The sequence below is a fragment of the Adelges cooleyi genome, unplaced genomic scaffold (genome assembly GCF_023614345.1).
Source record: "Adelges cooleyi isolate 19-005CV unplaced genomic scaffold, UGA_ACOO_1.1 ACOO_flye_CR_arks_rails_tigmint_CR_PRNA_33, whole genome shotgun sequence".
Lineage (NCBI taxonomy): Eukaryota > Metazoa > Arthropoda > Insecta > Hemiptera > Adelgidae > Adelges > Adelges cooleyi.
The window spans coordinates 611,415-633,633 of NW_026096002.1; the positions used below are offsets into that span (position 1 = coordinate 611,415).

General features: G+C 28.3%; 1 protein-coding gene across 1 annotated transcript; it reads left to right on the top strand.

Annotated features, from left to right (window-relative positions):
* Positions 1-274: 274 nt before the first annotated feature.
* On the top strand, positions 275-16,492 carry LOC126839991 (uncharacterized). Its single transcript, XM_050575465.1, has 4 exons — positions 275-331; positions 13,754-13,838; positions 15,770-15,944; positions 16,314-16,492. Exons 2-4 carry the CDS (start codon positions 13,758-13,760, stop codon positions 16,490-16,492), a joined length of 435 nt encoding a protein of 144 aa, XP_050431422.1. The 5' UTR covers positions 275-331; positions 13,754-13,757.
* The last annotated feature ends 5,727 nt before the right edge of the window (positions 16,493-22,219 follow it).

Below are 22,219 nucleotides of genomic sequence, written 5' to 3' on the forward strand. Positions count from 1 at the left end.
ATGTACACCAAGAAAACAGTATATTACAAGATGGATATTTCAAAAGGCGGTTTGATTCTTTGTAATACAAGCAAAACAGTATCATTCTAAAATTGTTCAGACCTTAACGTCAAAACCGTTCACGAAGTAGCCATAAATTTGCATTATAATGTGCATTTTTAGATAAAACGTGTGTACAATAAGTAAACAAATGAAAAAGTTTTTCAGCCGAGTCTACAACCACGAAAGAGCATTTTCATGTCTCGTTGAAGTATTGAAAAAAATTAGAGTAGTGATGGAATTATAGATAATGAAATAGTATATTACAAGCAGTAACAAGCTAGTATCTAAGGTTAGTAAACAGTAACAGGCTAGTAACATATCAAGTTTCTGGCTAATATTTTTGTGTTTTCATTATATCTGGCCTGAAACAATTTATAGAGAATTTGGCCCTTTAAACTATTCTAAATTTATTATTTAGTTCTAGTTTGATCGTTGTAAATACAACACATAATTAAAAATAACAGCTTAAACATTTTTTTGGTAACACTTTTTTTGGTTATGTGACAGAGCTAATTCCCACCCTCAACCCCATTCCAACCCCCAACCCTATATCTCTTATTTCTTATATCTTACTCTTACCCCAATCTCCTACCCTATTTCTCACCCTATACCCTACCCCTATCTCCTATCTCTTATCAGATAACAGCGTAACGGTTTTTTGGTAACTCTTTTCGCTCAGTTACGTGCCAGAGCTGTTGAATAACTGTTTCATTTACTTCAACAAGACAATTTTGAGTAAATAAAATAGGACTTAAACAGAATTTTAAATAAAATCCAATTAGTCGATTTCTACATTAACCTAGAAATGGTTGGACTGGGGGTGGAATAGGGATGGGGGTGGGAATTAACTGTGGTGCATAACCGAAAAAGTTTTTCAGTCGAGTCTGCAACCACGAAAGATCATTTTCATGTCTCGTTGAAGTACCGAATAAATTTAAAGTAGTGATGGAATTATAGATAATGATATAGTATATTAAGAAGCAGTAACAAGTTAGTATAATATTAAAACATCAAGTTTCTGGCTAAATTGTTGTGTTTAATATCTAGCTTTAAACAACAATTCATAGAGAATTTGGGCCCTTAAACTTTTTTGAATTTATCATTTATATCTAATTAGAACGTTGAACGTACAACATATCTCTTATCTCCTATATCTTACCCCTATCCCCTAATCACTTTCTCTTACCCCAAATCTCTTACCCTTATCTCCTACCCCTATCTCCCAACCTCATCCCCATTACCACCCCAAATCCCACTCTCATTCCCACCCTAACCCTAATACCAACTCCATTCTCACCCCTATCCCTATTCCCACCCCAACCCCACCCCATTAACATCCCCATCCCCACCTCAAACCCCAACTCCGCGTCCTAACGCTTTTTTCGCTTTTTATAGCCGGTCTTGGAGGGGTATAAAAAAAATACACACTTATCAAAAATAATATCTCAAATTAATCATTTCTTACGAGCAATAGATTAGTTAAGTGTCTTGCTAATCAGTTTATTACGTTGGATAATATAATCATGTTGTTTGTGTATTTAGCGGGTTGGTTTCCCTATTACTATGTACAAAATATTATTGGAACATTGCCTACTTATAACTTATTTATTTAATTAATAGTTTTAGTATTTATTTAATAGTTTCTCGGTCGTTTTATGGTACAAACAAAACCCCAAGGTTTGATGTAAATAATGAAAAACGTGTGCGAAGATACGCACTTGTGCCAAAATACGTCTCTGTTACTTTAATCTTTGTATAAACGAACTTTTATACTTAAACTACTCGCCGTAAGTTTAAGATATACAATAAGTTAATTTTTAATTTTTTTTTCTCGATTTTCAATGAGAAGGGATGAACTTTTTAGAACGATACCGATTTGCTTAAATTACAAAGTATCAAACCGCGTTTTGAAATATCCAACTTGTAAAATACTATTTTGTTGGTGTATTTGATTGTCTAAGATTACCCGTCGCCTGTAAAACAGTTGTTCACAAAATAAAAACGTGTACCGCTATGCCCCGACCCCACTGTGTGGGTTTTTTATACTTAATATTCTTGCACATAGAAAAAAAAATAAACTGAACAACTCATACCCGACTTTGTTATTGAAAATGTTCATGTTTTTATCGATGAAAAATAATTTAATGTAAAAAAAAAATTATTTACCGATCCGGTTTAACGGTAATATTCATTTCTTAACGTGCATATATTCAAAATATAGATACTTCTTATTAATTAAGAAGACATGATATTAAGTCAAAACTTAATCATGAAACACGAATTATTTTGTTCTCTGCACGATATGATATTGCTTAAAATTCAGCATTTCCTTTTTTTTTTTCTTACCTATAACATATTTTATTTCCTAAATCCTTAAAGCTTCTTGTTAAAGTGAAATGAAGAAAAAAAATTCTATCCCTTTAATGGAAACGGTTTAAATTCCACAAAAATTTTGGAATTAATTCGACTATTTCTTAGAAGAATGCCAAAATCTTAATAAATTATTTAGTCGTTATTAAAATATGAAAAACAATACAATAATTATTGTAAGTCTTAATTGGACGCTGCCCTTCGATGAAATCATAAAAAACTATACCTACTAATAACTGTCCTATATCTACACTGTATTTTTCCCTTAACATTGGAATGGAATTTAAAAAAAATATATTTTGTATGACGTACATTTTCGTTTTTGTTTTATGTTTTAGTTAAATAAGTTTATATTAAAGTAAACAAAAACAGGAACAAGTAAATTTGAAACAGTTAACAAAAACGAAGCTATTAGAGGTATCAACAAAACCAACGTTTAACTAAAACCTTTCAAACGTGGATATTCATATGAAAAAAAACAATAATCCAATTTATCTAATAAAACAAAAAAGTCGTTAAAAAGCATTACGGCTATTGTAGGAATTGATTAAGATTGTAGAACGATTATTTTCTAACGTGTACACATTTCTTTTACCAGATGCCTTAATTTGGGTTTCCAAACCATATGATGTTTAAGGTTTTAGTTTATGCACTGAGTTTTCATTGTATAAAATGTGCTAGTATATTAATTATATAATAATTAATATTTTAATGAAATTAAAAAAAAAAAATTTGCACGATACAAATCGTCGGTTTTATTTTATGTTTTAGCTAAAGTTTATATTACAGTAAATAAAAACATAAAATAGTGAAATTTAAACAGTAAACAAAAACACAGCTATTAGAGATGTCAACAAAACCGACGTTTAACCAAAGCCTTTCAAACGAGGATATTTATAGATAAAAATAATAATCCAATTAATCTAATTAGACAATTAAAAAAAAGTCGTTAAAATCCTTTAAATTTAATGTAGAAATTGAATTAAAAAATTTAAAGGCTACGTCTCTTTTAATTGATATTAGAAACTTCAAAGTTTAATCAAATTCTATTTTACTAAAAATAAAAATAAAAATTGTATATCTAAATTTGTATGTATAATTTATGCATATTATACCGGTTGCTGTAAGAAATTCCACAATTACCCCTCCCTAAATTCTCTTACAAAAGGGGAAAAAATTATAATGACCTTAAAAAAAATTGTATAATAAAAAACTGGTACTTGAGTAACTCAAACTCGAAACTCAATAGTATCATTCTCAATAGATGTCAATAAAAATGTTTTATTGATTTGATACATTTTTTTTTTTGATTTAAGGTGTTTATGTTAAAATATACAAAATCTTCGAAAATCACAGTTTTCCACTAATTAATAAAAAACTGTAGTTCTGAATTTTTTTTTCGTTTGTTATGGATACATATAAGTTCTAACTCCTGACAAATTTTCAACTTAAAGGTCATAAATTTACGGCTAAAAAACAAAAAATCTTGAATCATCTCTAGGAAGGTGGGAAATGGGTGTAATTTGGAACTATTTACGTATAGGGACGTACAAAATGAATATTGCTTACACATTTCAACTCGATCCGACTCTTTTTCTCGAAATTAGAGTCAGCAAAAGTTCAACCTTTCTTAGCTCCGCATCGAAGTAAAAAACCAAAAATGATTCACATAAATTGTTATTTTTTATTTTTCTAGCAAATCGTCAGTAAGTCGGGTTGGTCGTGTATTTCTTGAGACGTTGAATTTGTTATCGTCTTTTGAATGTGTAAAAAATTATTCGTATATTTTCATTTATGTAAACAGTGTAAATGGGAACGAACATCGAAGAACCCAAGAGTTTTTCTATACTAAAAAAAATTGTGTTTTCGAGTTAACGTTTAGGCGAAAATTCGATAAATAATACTTCCATAGAAAATCATACTTTTAAATGCCACATGCCAACTCTCTAACAATTAAAAACCTGTATACACCTATGTCATAGTCTTGTCATTAATGACTTATTAGTCCGTATTAGCCTAAAATGAGACCCATAATTCGTTGAAAATTTTCCACCATCTTTTATGGTCACTGTCATTTTAAATATTTTGCAATTGAGCGGAACACGAAGCAATGGGTATTTTTAAGACTGATAAAACTTTTTTTATTGGACACTCAGACCAAATGTTTTCATCATAGCTTAAAGATGGAATAAGTACGGTTAAATTTTCAAAAAAAACAATAAAAATTGATATTAAAAATGGTTACACGTTGTAAAATAAGATAAAGAAAAACAAAATTTGATTTTCCTTTTGATTTTGGAGTAAAACGAACGATGCAGCAAGAAGTTGATTTTTTGAAAATATAAAAACGACTTTTAAAAAATACTAGTTGTATGCATCCCGTTTTGAACTATGATGAAAACATAGTTTTTAGTTAGTTTGTAAAAACAAATGTTTTATGAATTTTCCATAACCCTATCAAATATTAGTGACGTATATCTTTAACGTTAAATTTAAACTAAGAATAATTATCTGAATAGTATACTGGTCGATAACCCCATTTGGATAATTACTTTTGGAGTTATTAAACTTAAAAATTTAGGGTGGAAGGGTGGAGTGCATTATAGTTTTTTTCTGCTGGCACTGAGCTTCTGTGAATCTAAACTGTGAAAAAAAAATGTAAATGTCTAGTAATTTTATAATATTGTAAGTTAACACCATATTAATTGTCTCCAATTATAAAAATTACAAATTTGCTATTATTTTAAGAGAATATGAGTGTCCGTCCTTAATGAATCTATCAATTTTTTAATGTATTTTGATTTATCAATAATATCAGAATAACATGTTTTTGTATCATTACATATACTTGAAGGTATACGTTTATTATTATTAGGTGTTCGCTTTACAACGATTTATTATTTTGTTTTCTTTATCGATGCGCAAAAAGTAGTAAAAGGAAACGAATATAGCCAAGTAATGACTGAAAATGCATTAGTACTTTTCCTAAGGATTTGAAGAATTCCTTGAAGGTCGACTTTATAAAGAATATTTTGCCGACAATTTTGACCGATTTCTAACAGTGGATATTTTGATTCTTTTCCATACTAATTAATTAGAGTAACAATAACTATTGTGCAAAACAGTGTAACGATTTTAAACAATCGGTGGCATTTGTTGACGGCTGTTATTATACTATACTTAAGAAGAATGTCTTTTATTTTTGCGATACAGCTGCGATGGCTGACTAAACACATAAAAAAAACTAAACGTCTTGGTTTAAAATATACTAACGGACAAATTGTAAAATTTGGTATCTACATTTTTTTTTTATGAAACAATAAATCATTTGAAAATTCTCTTTATCGTAATTAAATAAATGTAAAAAAAGGGAAAAGAATCAAGTTAAATATTGTTGGAAAAACATAAAAAAAAACTATTTTCAAAATAGCCATTAGCAGTTCCATTTTGTTGAACTTTTCAAATGTATGATGATCGTTCCTCTTGTACATCCTCACTAGCTACAATAATATATTTAATTGCAACTTAAATCTAACAACAACAGCTAATGTAATACAGTGGCGTTATTTGGATAAAGGCTGAGAAGGTATTTTCCTCCTTTCCCTCGTGTCCGATCTTACCCAACCCACGTCAAATGCATTATAGCATTTGTATCTTTAATGAGTATCTTCATTTTTTCGGTTAAAAAAATATAATACTGCTACATTTTTTTATACTTAAGAACAATAAATCAAGACCGTCTCATTTCGATTTAAGGCGTTTCAAACTTTAACATAATCATAGTTCTTAACCGGATGACACCCGTGAAATAATAACAAACTGTCTCATTCCTCATTACGGCTTATAAAATATTTTCCCCTATACGCCATTAGTCTCAAATTTAAATATTATCCATCTGCCAGACCCCCACGGGGGTGGCTAGGTTTTTTGTGTTTTTAGCCATAATTTTAGGACCTTTTATTTGAAAAAAATTGTCAATAGTCAGAACTCATAATATGTATCCATAACATATTAGACGAAGTAAAAATTCGGGATTACAGTTTTTTTAACTGTCGGAAAACTGTGTTTTTGTTAAATAAAAAAAAAAAAACTATCAAATTATGCTAATAATTTTACGAATAGTATTTAGAGTGGTCCCAGTAATTTTTGAGTGCTCAACTACCAGTTTTAGGTTTTAATTAAATTTTCTAAAAGTTTCACATTCAATCAGCTCGGTCAACTCAAGTCCGAATCGCAATTGTAATGGCTTTTGTTTTGTGAATATCCGTCGGTAGCCATACTTAAGGTTAGGTTACTATTTGTTTTCAGGGACTATAAAAGGCAGTAGTTTAAAATGTATCTATATGTGCGCCAATCGTATGTAAATAGTATATCCGATTCGGTAACATTTTTAAGTTTTGAAAATTTACTATGCCCTTCAAATTTTCAAAGTCAAAAGTAACACTAAAATGTGTACAAAAAAAAAAAATGTAAAACTCGAACATTGACAATTTTATATTGTATTGTTTTTGTCGTTAGAACGAAGTATTTTTTTCTGCTTGAATTTATGAATATTATTATCGATGGAAAAAAAATGCCCTAAAACGTTCTCATGTGTGCACAAGTGCCGAAATTGTATGATTTTCAAAAATATTTTAGATTTACAATAACCTTAGCGGTTTCTATGTAAAAAGTTTTATCAATAAAATTGCACATGAAAAAAATCCGAAATTTTGACAACCCACCGGGATGAAAATTTTTGAAAATTTGTTTGGCGCAATTTAAAGATTTAAGAATTAAAAATTAGCCTAAAGATAGGTCTAACAAACCGACCTAAATCCCTAAAACTTTGTTTCGAAAAGTTAAATAAAGAAAAATATTCTAGCTTTTTTATTGGAAACGGTTTAAATTCTACACAAATTTGGAATTAGTTTGACTTGTTAGTTGTTAAATCATAAAATTCCGCCAACCAAATTTTTTAAAACTTTCAGCCTTTTTCCCAGGAGGAGGGAAGGCGGGTTAGATTTCGGGGTTTGCCTTGTGCGATTTTGTTGATGAAACTTTTTATGTAGAAAGCGCTAAGGTTATAAGAAATCGAAAATATTTTCGAAAAGCGTACACTTGTGAACACATTGAGAATGTTTTAAGTCATTTTTTTCCCCATCGATAAATTTTCATACAGAAAAATACGTCGAGCGAACGACAAAAATAATATATAAAATTGTCAATGTTCGAATTTCGAATTTTTTTTTTCTGTGCACATCGTAGACCATATAATTGTTACATTGTTACTTTTTACTTCGAAAATTCGAAGGTCATAGCAAATCGTCAAAACTTGAAAATATTGTCCAATTGGATATAATAAACTTAAAGTAAACTTAAGTATGGCTATCGACGGATATTCTCAAAGGAAAAATCCATTACAATTTGGGTCGGAACTCAAGTTGGGCCGAGCTGATTGAATGTGATAAATTCACTTTTTAAAAAATTAATAAAAACCTTAAACTGGTATTTGAGCACTCAAAACTTACTGGGGCCACTCTAAGGAGTATCCATAAAAATATTGGCATGATTTGATAATTTTTTTTTTTTTAAGGTTTAACATGTTATGTGTACATAGGAGTGCTAAGTCCAGACAAATTTTCCACTAAAAGGTTCTAAAAACCCAAAAAACAACTTGCATCCTGCCGCAACGGGGTGGAAAATGGGTCCAACTTAAATTTAAATCTCAAGTAAATATTCCTCTCAAGAAATTTCAACTCGACTCGACCATTTTTCTCGAAATTGTAGCCAGTAAAAGTTCAAACTTAAAAACTAGTATGGTATTTTTTTAAATTTCAACTGTAAAGAAGTGAACTTTTCAATTTTTACTCCATTAAAGTTGCCAACTAGATAACGTTTGCGATTTATAGAGTTTTTACTCGAAGGAATTGGTCCAGAAAAAAAAGTTTCAACGCATATACAGACACAAAAAAACCTACATCATAATATATTTCAGATACCAGCTGTTGACTGTTGATTCACCTTTACTCCATTGCAGCCTACAAACTTCCAACCGTAAAAAAGGAAATTTCTTTCTTTAGCTTGGTTTAAAAAAACAATAATAAAACAAAGATTCACTACAAATTTTTAAGAAAATTGTGTGTGACCCCGTATAGCCTCATTGTAAGAAAAACTTTTGGAACACCAAGAAAAAAACACTTTTTTTTTTAATTAGTCAAAACTTAACTATAGCTGTAGTCGATTTTGAAAGTCTGTTCATATGCTTCTAAACGCCAGTAATTAGAAGAAAAATGTATTGAGTTATGCTTAATTTAAAAAAAATAGTTTATTTTGTAGAGTTATTTAAATAGATAATGAAGAATACTAGCCAAAAAATACTTTATTTCAAATAAAAGCACTGTAAAGACAATGCACTTAAAGTTATCCTACAACTATTACATATAATTAGTAGGAATCATGTCGCACCCTTGGAGCAAGACTGCAACAACTCAAGTTCTGAGGAAATACAACTTATAGATTGAACCTGCTCCCAAATGGTTAATTTTAACTTTTAAAGCTTTAATTTCAATTATTTTTGTTACCCGATGCTTGTTACTTTATTTTCAAGCCATTTTGTTAGATCTTAGCCAGACACCCCAATTTGAGATTAAGGCTGTTTAGCAATAGGTTTTTTTAACAAACCAAACTGCCAAATTTGTTTGTTGTGCCAGTTTACCATTTTAAATATTTTATAATCCGTAATGAGAAATGTGGCAATTTCGTTATACTTTTTAGTTTATCAATGAATTTCTACAAGACAAAATGTGTCAGTTTGTTATTATTTCACCAGTGTCATCTGGTTAAGGATTATTATCAAACTGAAAGTTAAAACACCTCAAATCAAAATGAGACAGTCTTGATTTATTATGCTTAAGTATAAAAAAACTGTAGCAGTATTATATTTTTTTTTAACCGAAAAAACCAAGAAATTTATTACAGAAACGTTGTTTGGGTTACACGTCAACCCATGCCTGGTCGGACACGAGTGCATTTAACCTTTTTTTTTTCATTTACCTATTCAATTATGATAAATATAGTTTTGATATGATTTACCATTACATAAAAAAAATGTGTTTACTAAATTTTACAATTTACACGTTGGGAACTACAGGAACTTTTTAGACCCTTAGGAAAATTGTTATGCATTTCCGGTCGTTATTTTGCTAAATTCGTTTCTTATGACTACATTTTGCGCATTGATAAAGAAAACAAAATGATAAATCGTTGTAAAGCAAACACCCAATATTAATGCACGTGTACCTTCGAGTATATTACAAAAACATGTTATTCTACTATTTTCCATAAATCAAAATACACTAGAAAATTGATTGATTCATTAGGGACTGTACACTAGTTTTCTCTTAAAATAATAGCATTTTTGTAGCTTTTATAATAATTGGAGACACTTAAGCTAGTGTTATTATAGAATATTATAAAACTATTACTAAACATTTGCCTTTTCTATTTTTTTTTTAAAGCTCAGTATTTTTACAGAAGCGTAGTGCCAGAAGAAAAAATTATATTTCACTCCACCTTTCCTCCCGTCCTAAATTTTAATGTTGAATAACTCCCAAAGTAATTAGCCAAAACTGGTTATCGAACGGTATACTATTCAGAAAATTATTCTCAGTTAAAATAGTAAATTAAATAGGTACACAAGTTACTATTTAAGTTTTTAAAAGTTGATAGGCTTATGAAAAACAATTTAAAACAAAGGTTAATGTTTAGTATTTTTATGTTTTTGTAAAAATATGATAACCAAAAATGTTTTCAAAAAAGATATACTACAAAATTGCAATTATTCTAAAGCGTACTCATTCTATCTTTAAACTATGACGAAAACATTCGGTTTGTAAGGCCAATAAAATTTTTTTATCAATTTTAAAAATGCCCATTGCTTTGTGTTCCACTCAATTTGAAAATATTTAAAACGGCGGTGATCATAGGAGATGGTGGAAAATTTTCAACAAATTAGGGGACTTGTTTTGGGCCAATGCGAACCAATAAGTCATTAATGATAAGACCATTGCATGGGTGTATAAATTATTTTGGTAACTGTTAGAGGGTGTGGATTTTGAATAATTTCGCACATTGGCGCATGTGTTTCAAAAGTTACACCGAGTTCAAAAGTAAATAAAGATTTATATGTACGATTTTCTATGAAAGTATTATTTATCGAATTTTCGCCTAACCGTTAATTCGAAAACACAATTCTTTTTACCATAGAAAAACACATGGGTTGTTCGATGTGCATTCCCATTTCCACTGTTAATATAAATGGAAATATACGAATCGACAAATTCAAGGTCTTCAAGAAATTCATGGCCAACTCGACTTATTTACGATTTTCTAGAATATTAAAAAAAAAACAATTAACGTGAATTGTTTTTGGTTTTTTTGTAATACAATGTTATTTCAAGGTCATTGTAATTTGTTCCCCTTCGGTAAGAGGATTTTAGGAAAGGATGATTTTTTGCAATATCTTGTAGCAACTTTAATGAATAACAAATTTGAAAATTTATGTTATTCTATTTTTTGTTTTTTAGTGAAATAGAATTTGATTGGACTTTGAAGTTTATAATATAACTTAAAAGAACCGTATTTTTTGAATTAGTTGGATTATTATTATTTTTAATACATAAATAGTCGCGTTTGCATTAATCGAAGTAATTGTTCAGACTTAAACCCCAAAACTTCACTAAACTGCAATAATCTACTATGCAAGGTTCCACTCTAAACCCAATGGTCATCCGAACCAACTCGTTTATAACCTCCTTACTAGATCTCTAGTCTCTACCGAACATTGTGGTCTTCGCCAAAACTGGCCAAGGGATCTGCTTAAGTAATTCAAAGATAAAGAAAGGTTAAACTGTAGGAATTTACCCTCAAGATGTGACACTGTCTATTTTTTTTATCTTTGTAAAAACATATGTTTATTTTATTTTGTAGCAGATTGTAAATATTCTAATAAAAGTTTAATTTTATAAAAATAATAATAATTCTGACAAAGTGTTTTGTTTTAATTATTTTGGATTATTAAATGTCGATTTCCAGTCAACAAATATATTACATTACAGTCGCTTTGGTTTTTTCATCAGGCGCGAGTGCCTCGATGTCATAATTTATTATTGCGTTTGTAAAGTTTTGAGTTGGTAGATAAAGGTAAAGAATTTTTTTTTTCACATTTGAGTATTTTCCACCGATAAAAGCATAAACAATTTCAAGAGCAAAGTCAGCTAGGAGTCGTTGGGTTTGACTTTTTCTATGTGCAATAATATCGAGTGTAAAAAGGCAGCACAGTGGGGTTGGGGCATGGCGGTACTCATTTGTATTTTGTAAAAAACGGTTTGTACGAATTTAAGGTAAATAAACGCAAAAAAATATTACCGACCGTGTGTTGTTCACATGCTTTATCGTTTTTTACAATACACTAGCACAACGACAATTCAGAGTATAAAATAAAACCTTACACATTATTCAATTGGAAACCCAAATGTGGGCCTCTGGATAAAGAAATCTGTGGACGTTAGAAAAGAAAAGCCAGTATAGTTAGGTCGGGGCATAGGGGGGGGACGGGGAGGGCACGGGTTAAATCACAATTAAATAAATATTTCAATGCCAATCGGTGGACAGTAGGGTCATAACAATACAGTCCAAGCCAAGCACAGTATGAAAGTATTATTTGTAAGAGAATGAGTAGTTGTAAGTGAACAAGTAAGAGGGGTCTCCGGGGTTCACAGGTAAAAATACAAATATCGATAAAAGCATTGTACCTAATGGCAATTATGTGCTTAAAAATTATTTTTTAGTATTAGGGTGAATGCGATTATGGTTGATCGTCAGTCTACCCAAATACCGTTACTGTTACCGATACCTGTTGACTTTTGATTCACTCATGCATAGCAATCTGAAAATTGAATACGGTCAAAGTGTGATTTCCAACTTTTTTTGGGGACTTGTTCTTGATAAACAAAAATTGACCAGAGATTATTTGAGAAAATTATATATATATATCATAGTACCACTCTAGATCTACCTAGGGTCTAAATTTCCCTACCCAAATCCCTAAAACTTTGCAACACATTGTCCTAAATATTATGGTAATTTGAACGGTGCACGATCGTATATTGAATCTACTCGTCAAAGATACACTCCATTCTAGTTATAAGCAATAGCCGAAAGGGTGCGCTCAAATGAAACAGACTTCTCTATACTCATACTCGTATTAAGTAAATATAAAATGTTAAAGGTTAGTCATAAAATCGCAACCATACCTGCTTAGGTCATTCCCTCCTCTTTATTTTATCACAACCCCGTTCGGTAATGTATTTCAACTTTTTATGAGAGACTTTAAGTTGGTCTAGCTGTGACTTTATATTAGGTAATATGTTTCGGAATTCGCAAATAATATTAACAAACCCTGGAAAAAATCCTAACCAACATAATAAATATACTGTAGTATGAAATCGATGTGTCACCGTACCGCTGACTACGTCATCGGCTGTATCCGACTATCAACCTCAACTTTAACGTTCTCGAAAGACCGGTCAGCAGACAAAACGTCGAATATTTTAAGGAGTAGAACCGCCAATCGAACCGGAAATTTTCTTAGGGCAACTGTTGGTAATCCCTATCCCGGTTAAAAACCAATTGTCCTACTCTAGTCTAAGCGGATCGTCGCTATTGGACTACCAGTCCTCCGAACAAAACCTAACCTAACCGGGCATTCAGGACTGCGAAAACCGGACCTACCTACTCCACCCCCCATGTAAAAATGACCGGAGTCTATGCGGCCATGACAAGCAGAAATAAGGACCAAATTCCGGGAAAATTGTTTAAGCGGGGTTTTCCCAATTTATAAATAACTGAGATTCTGCTACATATTTTAGAAAAAATATTGGAACCCAGAGATTCATATTCTTGATATTTGTAGTATGTGTTGCAATACACAGTTTCTGACTTATTTTCTGTAAAATAAAAAAAAAAATTCACTTACACTTTTTCGTTAAAACAATCAATGTGTTGGTATGGTTTTTTTACACCAAATATACTCGTGTACTTATTTACATATATCTGCAAACATGCAATTTAAATAATACCGCAAAGTCTAAAAATTCCAGTAGGTATCATATTTTATATTATACTTATATACTCGTAGAATTTTGGTTTCTTTTTTTCAAATTTTATATAAAACAGGCATTCAAAGACCGTACATTTCATTCGATTTGTATCACAGTTTAACTTCAGATAATACACTATAGACTAACACAATGTTTTTAAAGTTCTCTCTGTCGTTTCTGTTTTTTATCATGGTGGTTAGCTGTATGAATACGGACCCACTTAAAGCAACAGGTTCCGCTGAACACGAAGAGAAAACTCAAGCCGAACTGGAAAAGGATGATACGGTAATTTAAATTTTTTGGTTGAAACACTTAGGTTTTTTTCAATAGTTTTCTGAATTATTTATAATATAATGGGGAAAACTTTCCTAAATATACATTCTCTAGGAAACTATTATTGTTTTAACTTAACGGCCTACAAATACAATTTTTGTCATGAACACTTGTAATCAAAATAATTTTCTAATATGGTTTTTTAAAAAATGGTTTTGATTATGTCATATTAAATTATAGCTAGGATCGTAACCTAACCATTCGTGTTAAAATCATTAAATATAATAAATGATTAGCCCCAAAAATGTATAAGTTTTACTACTTTGTAAATTAAAAAATATTAAGTTCTAACATTTTTTGATTTAACTATTTATTACTAGTGGCTGTAAATCCGACTGTTTTCAAACATTTTGTCTAAATAAAGTACATTTTTTTTTAATTTTACTTTTGTATACGTCTATTGCTATACTGGATTTTTTAATTTGATTACTAAAACATGAAAGCTTATAAAAATAATTTTTTTAACAGCCAAAGTACATTTGACTTTATGGTATTTACAGTATTCGAGAGAAAAAATGTTTTAATTTTTTTTTTTTGGGTAATAAAACATTAAAGCTTATAATAACGCAACGTGTTTTAGGCATACCTGCTACATGTTAAAATATTATCTAAATCCAATAAAAAAAAATAGCAACAATTTTTTAGGTAATTTTTTTTTTTTTTTTTGAAACCAAGTAATAAATATTTTATCATATTTTTATTAATTAAATAATAAAAAAATAGAAATACGTAAATTAAATTTATACTTTATTTATATTAAATTAGAAAAAATATATAAGTTTTTTTAATTGCTTCGTAATTATTACGAAGGTATTGAAGTCTATGCGTATTTAAATTAGATAGATAATCAGATTTTTTTATGGAACTAAATGTTGTGTTGGTTTAAATTTTTTAGATCATTTTTTTTTTTTTGAAACCAAGCAATAAATATTTTATCATATTTTTATTAATTAAAAAAAAAAAAATAGAAATACCTAAATTAAATTTACACTTTATTTATATTAAATTAAAAAAAGTTTATAAGTTTTTTTAATTGCTTCGTAATTATTACGGTTATTCTTGTCATAAATAAAATCAAAATAAATTTTCAATATTGTTTCTTAAAAAAATGTTCTGAAATATTAGATTAAAGTTAGAATCGTAACTTAATCATTCGAGTAAAATGCATTAAATATAATAAATGTTTTACCATACAAATTTATACATTTTACTACTTTGCATAATACTATGTAACATTAAGTCCTATCACTCTTTGTTACAATTTGTGTTCTATACAAAATTATTAAATAATGTCTAGATTAAATTTTATGTAATTTTTTATTTGGTAATTAAAACATTAAAGCATACACCTAATAATAATTTTTTTCAACAGCTGAAGTATAATTAATTTAAGTCTTTAACAAATGTATAATAGTTATTATTTTTTATTTTAAATATTTATGCTATATTATGGTACACACGTTATGTTGATATATGTTTATATTCTTATATCATTATTATAACATGATTACAACAGCAGTCAATACAATAATGTTAATACTCGGAATACCAGCTACTAAAATTACAACATTTTCTATATTCATTAAAAAAAACAACTAATTGTTAGGTTAATTTTTTTTTGAAATCCGTGTAATAAATATTTTTTTTTATTAATCAGAAAATACAAAAATTAAAAACTCACATTCCTCCTTTCCCCATTCAAAAATAATAATTCATAAATCAAAATTACACTTTTATTTATATTAAATTTATAAAAAAAAATGTATATATATTTTTTAATGATTCTTAATTATTGTCACTTATTTATTTAAGTCAACGCCTATTTAAATATTATAATCAGATATTTTATGGAATTAAACTTTGTGTTGATTAACAATTTCTAGATTATTGATGAGGCGTACAAGAATGCTATAAAATGGGTAAGCTCGAAGAAAAAATTGACAGATGGTCTTTCAATTTGGCAGTATTACTCGTACCTGGGCGACAATGAAGAAGATTGGAATTTCATAAGATTGTACTTTAATGAATATATTAAAAGAGGATATATGGGAATACATTGTAAATAATTATTTACCCACGTTTTATATCATTTAATAATATGTTTTTTATCTTCGATGCGAAACCGCAAAGCAGTTAGTTTTTAGAAATTATTTCCATTAAAAAAATACCATATAATATGTATTATACTATTAAATGTGGTAAGACCCAACAATATGTTAACAAAAAGAAAAACTAAAAACAAAATTACTACTCCTTCGTCCGGACACAAATTTAAACAAATAAAAACACATCATTTTAAAAACAGTATAATTTCAGCAGCACATCGAAGCTAAAATAATTTATGTCGTCGACAACTGCAAAATATCCTACCCCCTACGATAATATGTATTTTTTGTAATTAAATTCAAAATTTTTGTTTTTTTTTAGATCACATAAATTCAGTAATGTTCCGTGATCTTTTTAAAAAGCATTGCGAGCTATTACGTGTGACCGTTGAAGAATTTGCTGAAAAAAGAAAAGCCTTAACGGATAATAAGGAAATAGACAATGACCATTTGTTTTATTGGGCTATCTATACAGAAATTGATATCGAAAGTGATGATTAGTAAATAATATAATAATATGTCTATAAATTCTATGATTTCTTTTTAAATGTTAAAAAAGTTTTTTCAAAATACAATACGTCTTAACGGCTTTTATAATTAAAAAATCACTGTTTCTTTTTAAATAAAAACTAATTATTTACATTTTGTGTAATATTATTTTCATTTGTAAGAAAAAACAAAAATGACTATAGCTTGTGTAGTAATTTAAAAAGGGACAAATTTCTACAAAATTACAACAGGTATACTATTATCAAGTAGAACACCTACATAAGTACCTCTCGGGTATGATTTGTGATCAATAGAGTTGCTACACAAAGAACAAAAAATAACACAAATTGTGGTGAATAAAGTACATTGTCAGCTCCGCATTCAAGCTAAAAACTTACGTTAAATTATTTACTATTTTATGATTATTTTAATAAGATAAATCTCGGCCGTAATAGTTAAAGCTGAACACTTTATTGGAAAAATATCACGTAAGCTAATAATAAAAAATAATGTGTGTTTTTGATCAACACTACAGTACACACTTATTAAAGTTTGTGAAAAACGAAACATAATATTTCTTTTCTAGTGTTTTTAAAAATGGAGTAATTATCATAATTTTTGAATTATTGAAAAAACTCTATAAGGTGGAATAATATTTTTGTTTTCGTCATTTCGAAAAAATACAATACAAATTTACTAACTGAATTTTTGGATATTGTTTTTGTCTTTACTGGCAAAGTGAGAATGTTGAATTTTTTAACAAAGGGCAAAAGCTATCTGAAGCTAGCCTGATAAAAACAAATAATAGTATTCTAATAGTTGTACTCGATTATAATATATCGATTTTTTGGAAAAACTTGATTTAGATCTTTTAAAAAATAAAAAACAAAATTGTGTTTGATGCAATGTGTGGATAGTGGCATGTGTTATCAATGTAACATGAAAGCGTCGACTCACCTGTCTTTACCCGATCTACAGTATAGCACTATGTACTAATGTATGACAATAAATAACTGATATTCTGCTACACATTATAGAAAACATATTGGAACCCAGTGATTCACAGTGTTGATACTTAATAGTATGAAAGTTTAGTGTTTATGGTGTTGCAATACACAGTTTCTGACCTATTTTATTTTTCGTTAAAAACATCAATCTGTTGGTATGGTTTTTATAGAAAAAATATACTTGTGTACTTATTTATATATTTGTGCAAATATGCAATATAAATAATAAATAATAACAGTTAAAATAAGTATATAAATACTTATTAATAAGTAATAAGAAGACTAATAAATAGTCTTAAAAAAAAAAAATATCCTCAATAATAGTATTGTAATAATTTTACCCAATTATATGTCAATTTATTGTAAAAACTTGATTGAGATCTTTTAAAAAATAAAAAAAAACAAAACAAAATTGGGTCTGAGGCATTGTGTCGATAGTGGCTTGCCATATTAGTGTTACTTAAACACGTCGACTCTACCTGGCCGTTTTTCGCGAAGATATAGCAAATCAAATTTGACTGTTGAAAAACCGGTAAAATTTTCCTGGGTTTGAAGAATAAGGAGTTGACTTTTTCTACATTTCACCCACCAAAGGACCATACGATTATGTATAGAGGTGCTGCACGAGTACTACTGCTTTTAATAAGCCATGAAAAAAAAACATAACAAAATCAAACATAACTAATTTTGATTTTCGTTCTTATATTCCCTTTACAAAAGCCTTTAACAATAATGATGAAATATGAATATGTGTACAGCAGATTGATGTTCATCAATATTTACATGAAAGTGTTTTTTTACATTGAAGCTGGTATTACAGATGCGAGTAAAGTAAAACTAGGTAATAATGGAATATTATATATTTTTGAACAAGTACGTTTAGAACTAAATGGGATTGATTTTCGATAGTTCGCATTTATTGGGTGTCACTAGTTATATTAAAGTATATTTATCTGGTACACCAGATGGTTATTTTTGTTATGAAAATGCTGGTTAGATCAGGTCGTTTTACTGCTTGTATTCCTTTGAAATATTGGATGGGTTTATTTGAAGATTTCAGAAAATTTTTATTAAATTCTCGACTTGAACTAATATTAACAAGATCAAATAGTGATTGAATGCTTTAATTCAAAAAAAACATTTAGACGAAAGTAGACATTTTGATGTGTGTGTAGAAAACTTCTTCACTGCCGAAACTAGGAAAACCCCCCAAAAAATAGATTATTGATACATTTTTAATTGTTGAAATTAACTAAATAAAAACTTGTAACACATATGGCCAACGCAGTATTTTCTGATTACTTTCTTTAATTAAGTAAGACTTGAGTTGTACTTAAGCAGAGCTTAAAATTTGTTGCTTCACTAAATAAGTACAAAACTTACTAAGGCATAGCTTAACGCCATTTTCCAGTTTGTTACCGACTTCTTTCAGTTAATTTACCGTTATCATTTATAGTACTACGTTTAATTGGCCATAAAAATTGTGTTTTCTTGATCACCAAACGATTGTATTTTTATATGGCTTCAATCTATTTGTCCTATAACTCTAGATAACTTGGTTACGCTAAAGAAATTGTTGGCTGCTATAGACATATGAGGTTTAGTTTGTGGTGGATAATTAAATTGTTGCAAATATCTACTTGTGTATTTATTTACCAAATCGTGCAAATTTACAATTTAAAAAATAATGCGACATCTAAAATGTTCAATACATATCATATTTTATACACTTATGTAGGTACTCGTACATAATTTTGGTTTTTTTTTCCATTCTATATAAAACAGGCATTTAAAGACGGTAAAATTCATTCGTCGTGTCACACAGTTTAACTTCAGATATTACAATATAGTTTAACACAATGTTTTTAAAGTTCACTCTTTTGTTTCTGTTTTTTATCATGGTGGTTAGCTGTATGAATACGGACCCACTTAAAGCATCAAATTCAGCTGAACCCGAAGAGAAAACTCAAGCCGAACTGGACAAGGATGATACGGTAATTTATATTTTTTCGTTCAAACACTTAGGTTTTTTTTCAATAGTTTTCTGAATTATTTATAATATAATGGGGAAAACTTTCCTAAATATACATTCTCTAGGAAACTATTATTGTTTTAACTTAACGGCCTACAAATACAATTTTTGTCATGAACACTTGTAATCAAAATAATTTTTTAATATTGTTTTTTAAAAAAATGGTTTTGACTATGTCATATTAAATTAAAGCTAGGGTCGTAACCTAACCATTCGCGTTAAAATAATTTAATATAATAAATGAGTAACCCAAAAAATGTATAAGTTTTACTACTTTGTAAATTAAAAAATATTAAGTTCTAACATTTTTTGATTTAACTATTTATTACTAGTAGCTGTAAATCCGACTGTTTTCAACATTCGTATACGTCTATTTCTGTACTGTAATTTATTAATTTGATTACTAAAACATGAAAGCTTATAATAATAATTTTTTTAACAGCTTAAATACATTTGAGTTTATGGTATTTACAGTATTCGAGAGAAAAAATGTTTTAATTTTTTTTTTGTTTGGGTAATAAAACATTAAAGCTTATAATAACGCCTCGTGTCTTAGGCATACCTGCTACATGTTAAAATACTATCTAAATCCAATAAAAAAAATTGCAAATATTTTTTAGGTAATTTTTTTTTTTTTTTTGAAACCAAGTAATAAATATTTTATCAAATTTTTATAAATCAAATAAAAAAAAAATAGAAATACGTAATTTAAACGTATACTTTATTTATATTAAATTTGAAAAAATATATAAGTTTTTTTAATTGCTTCGTAATTATTACGGAGGTATTGAAGTCTATGCGTATTTAAACTAGATAGATAATCAGATTTTTTTATGGAACTAAATGTTGTGTTGGTTTACATTTTTTAGATCATTTTTTTTTTTTTTGAAACCAAGCAATAAATATTTTATCATATTTTTATTAATTAAAAAAAAAAATAGAAATACCTAAATTGAATTTACACTTTATTTATATTAAATTAAAAAAAGTTTATAAGTTTTTTTAATTGCTTCGTAATTATTACGGTTATTCTTGTCATAAATATAATCAAAATAAATTTTCAATATTGTTTCTTAAAAAAATGTTATGAAATATTAGATTAAAGTTAGAATCGTAACTTAATCATTCGAGTAAAATGCATTAAATATAATAAATGTTTAACCATACAAATTTATACATTTTACTACTTTGCATAATACTATGTAACATTAAGTCCTATCACTCTTTGTTACAATTTGTGTTCTATACAAAATTATTAAATAATGTCTAGATTAAATTTTATGTAATTTTTTTATTTGGTAATTAAAACATTAAAGCATACACCTAACAATATTTTTTTTCAACAGCTTAAGTATAATTAATTTAAGTCTTTAACAAATGTATAATAGTTATTATTTTTATTTTAAATATGTATGCTATATTATGGTACACACGTTATGTTGATATATGTTTATATATATAACTTTCAGGCCATAGAAAAGGCGTTCGCGAATTGTCTAAAGTGGGCAAACTTGAAATTACGTTCTGTAAATGAATGTATTTCAAAGAATGCTTATTACATGTACATGGGTGACAACAGAGAAGTTTGGGATTTCATTACCTCGTACTTTGGTGAACATGCACCAAAAGATCCAGAAAATGAATGTAAATATTAACAAACATGTTACTTATTAACAATATTCTTGTCTTATTAACACTATTTTATCTCTGATGTGAAACTGTAAGGCGGATGGTCTTAAGGATATTTTTTTGAACTTTTAAAATCGTTTTTGTTTTGTTTTAGCTTACATAGGATTACCATTATTTCGGGATCTTTTTAAAAAGCATTGCAAAAAATCAGGAAAGCCCGTTGATGCACTTGCTGAAGAAAGGGAAGCCGCAGTGAAATACGAGGACGCCATAGTAGAAAAGGCGGATTCTGAAACAGAAAACCAAGGCAAATATTTTGTCTATGATTATAAAAATAATATCATAAAACGTGATTAAAAAAACATGTTATGTTTCAAAATACAATACGTCTTAACGACTTTTATAAATCGATGTTTCTTTTTTGGATACACTTACGTTTTGTGCATTATAATTTTTGTTTGTGAGGGAAAAGAGAAATAACTAAAATTTGTATACTTATTAAAAAAGGTACAAACTAGCTAAAAGTTTGATTCCTCCCACAGTGGCTCTGCCTCAAAATATGCGGAATATAATCTAATATTATGATAAAATGAAGCAGCTCATTTGAATACATTTGGTATAGGAGTGTAATATAATATATTGTGGAGTTAGTAGTTACAATTTTAATCATTTTATTTTACCTAAACTATTTTCTGAATAACTTAGTTATTTAAAACTTGAGTACATTTTAATGAGTAACTTCTTAGCTACCTTTTAAATAAAACTATGTAAGTAAGGTAAGTTCAGTGCTCTCAGAAAAAAATTTAAGTTTTTGGCCACATTAAGTATCTTTTAGGTATGATTTCTAAACAATAGAGTTGCTACACAACAAAATCGGTTTAAAAGATATCGTGGGTGCAGTTACGAAAAAAAAATATAATAAAAACAAATAAAATACCTCTTTTTGGTGAAATAATTTTCGTTTTCGTCGTTTTGGAAAAATACAATACATATTTAATTACTAACTGAATTTTTGGAAATTTGTTTTTTTCTACACTGGGAAAATAATAGCAAACAGATATGCATACATTA

Bases quoted from the DNA above. Each gene is read 5' to 3' on its own strand.
- LOC126839991 (XM_050575465.1), top strand. From the start codon at position 13,758: ATGAATACGGACCCACTTAAAGCAACAGGTTCCGCTGAACACGAAGAG. The intron at 13,839-15,769 runs GTAATTTAAATT...AACAATTTCTAG, and splicing joins AACTGGAAAAGGATGATACG to ATTATTGATGAGGCGTACAA. The intron at 15,945-16,313 runs GTAAATAATTAT...GTTTTTTTTTAG, and splicing joins AGGATATATGGGAATACATT to ATCACATAAATTCAGTAATG.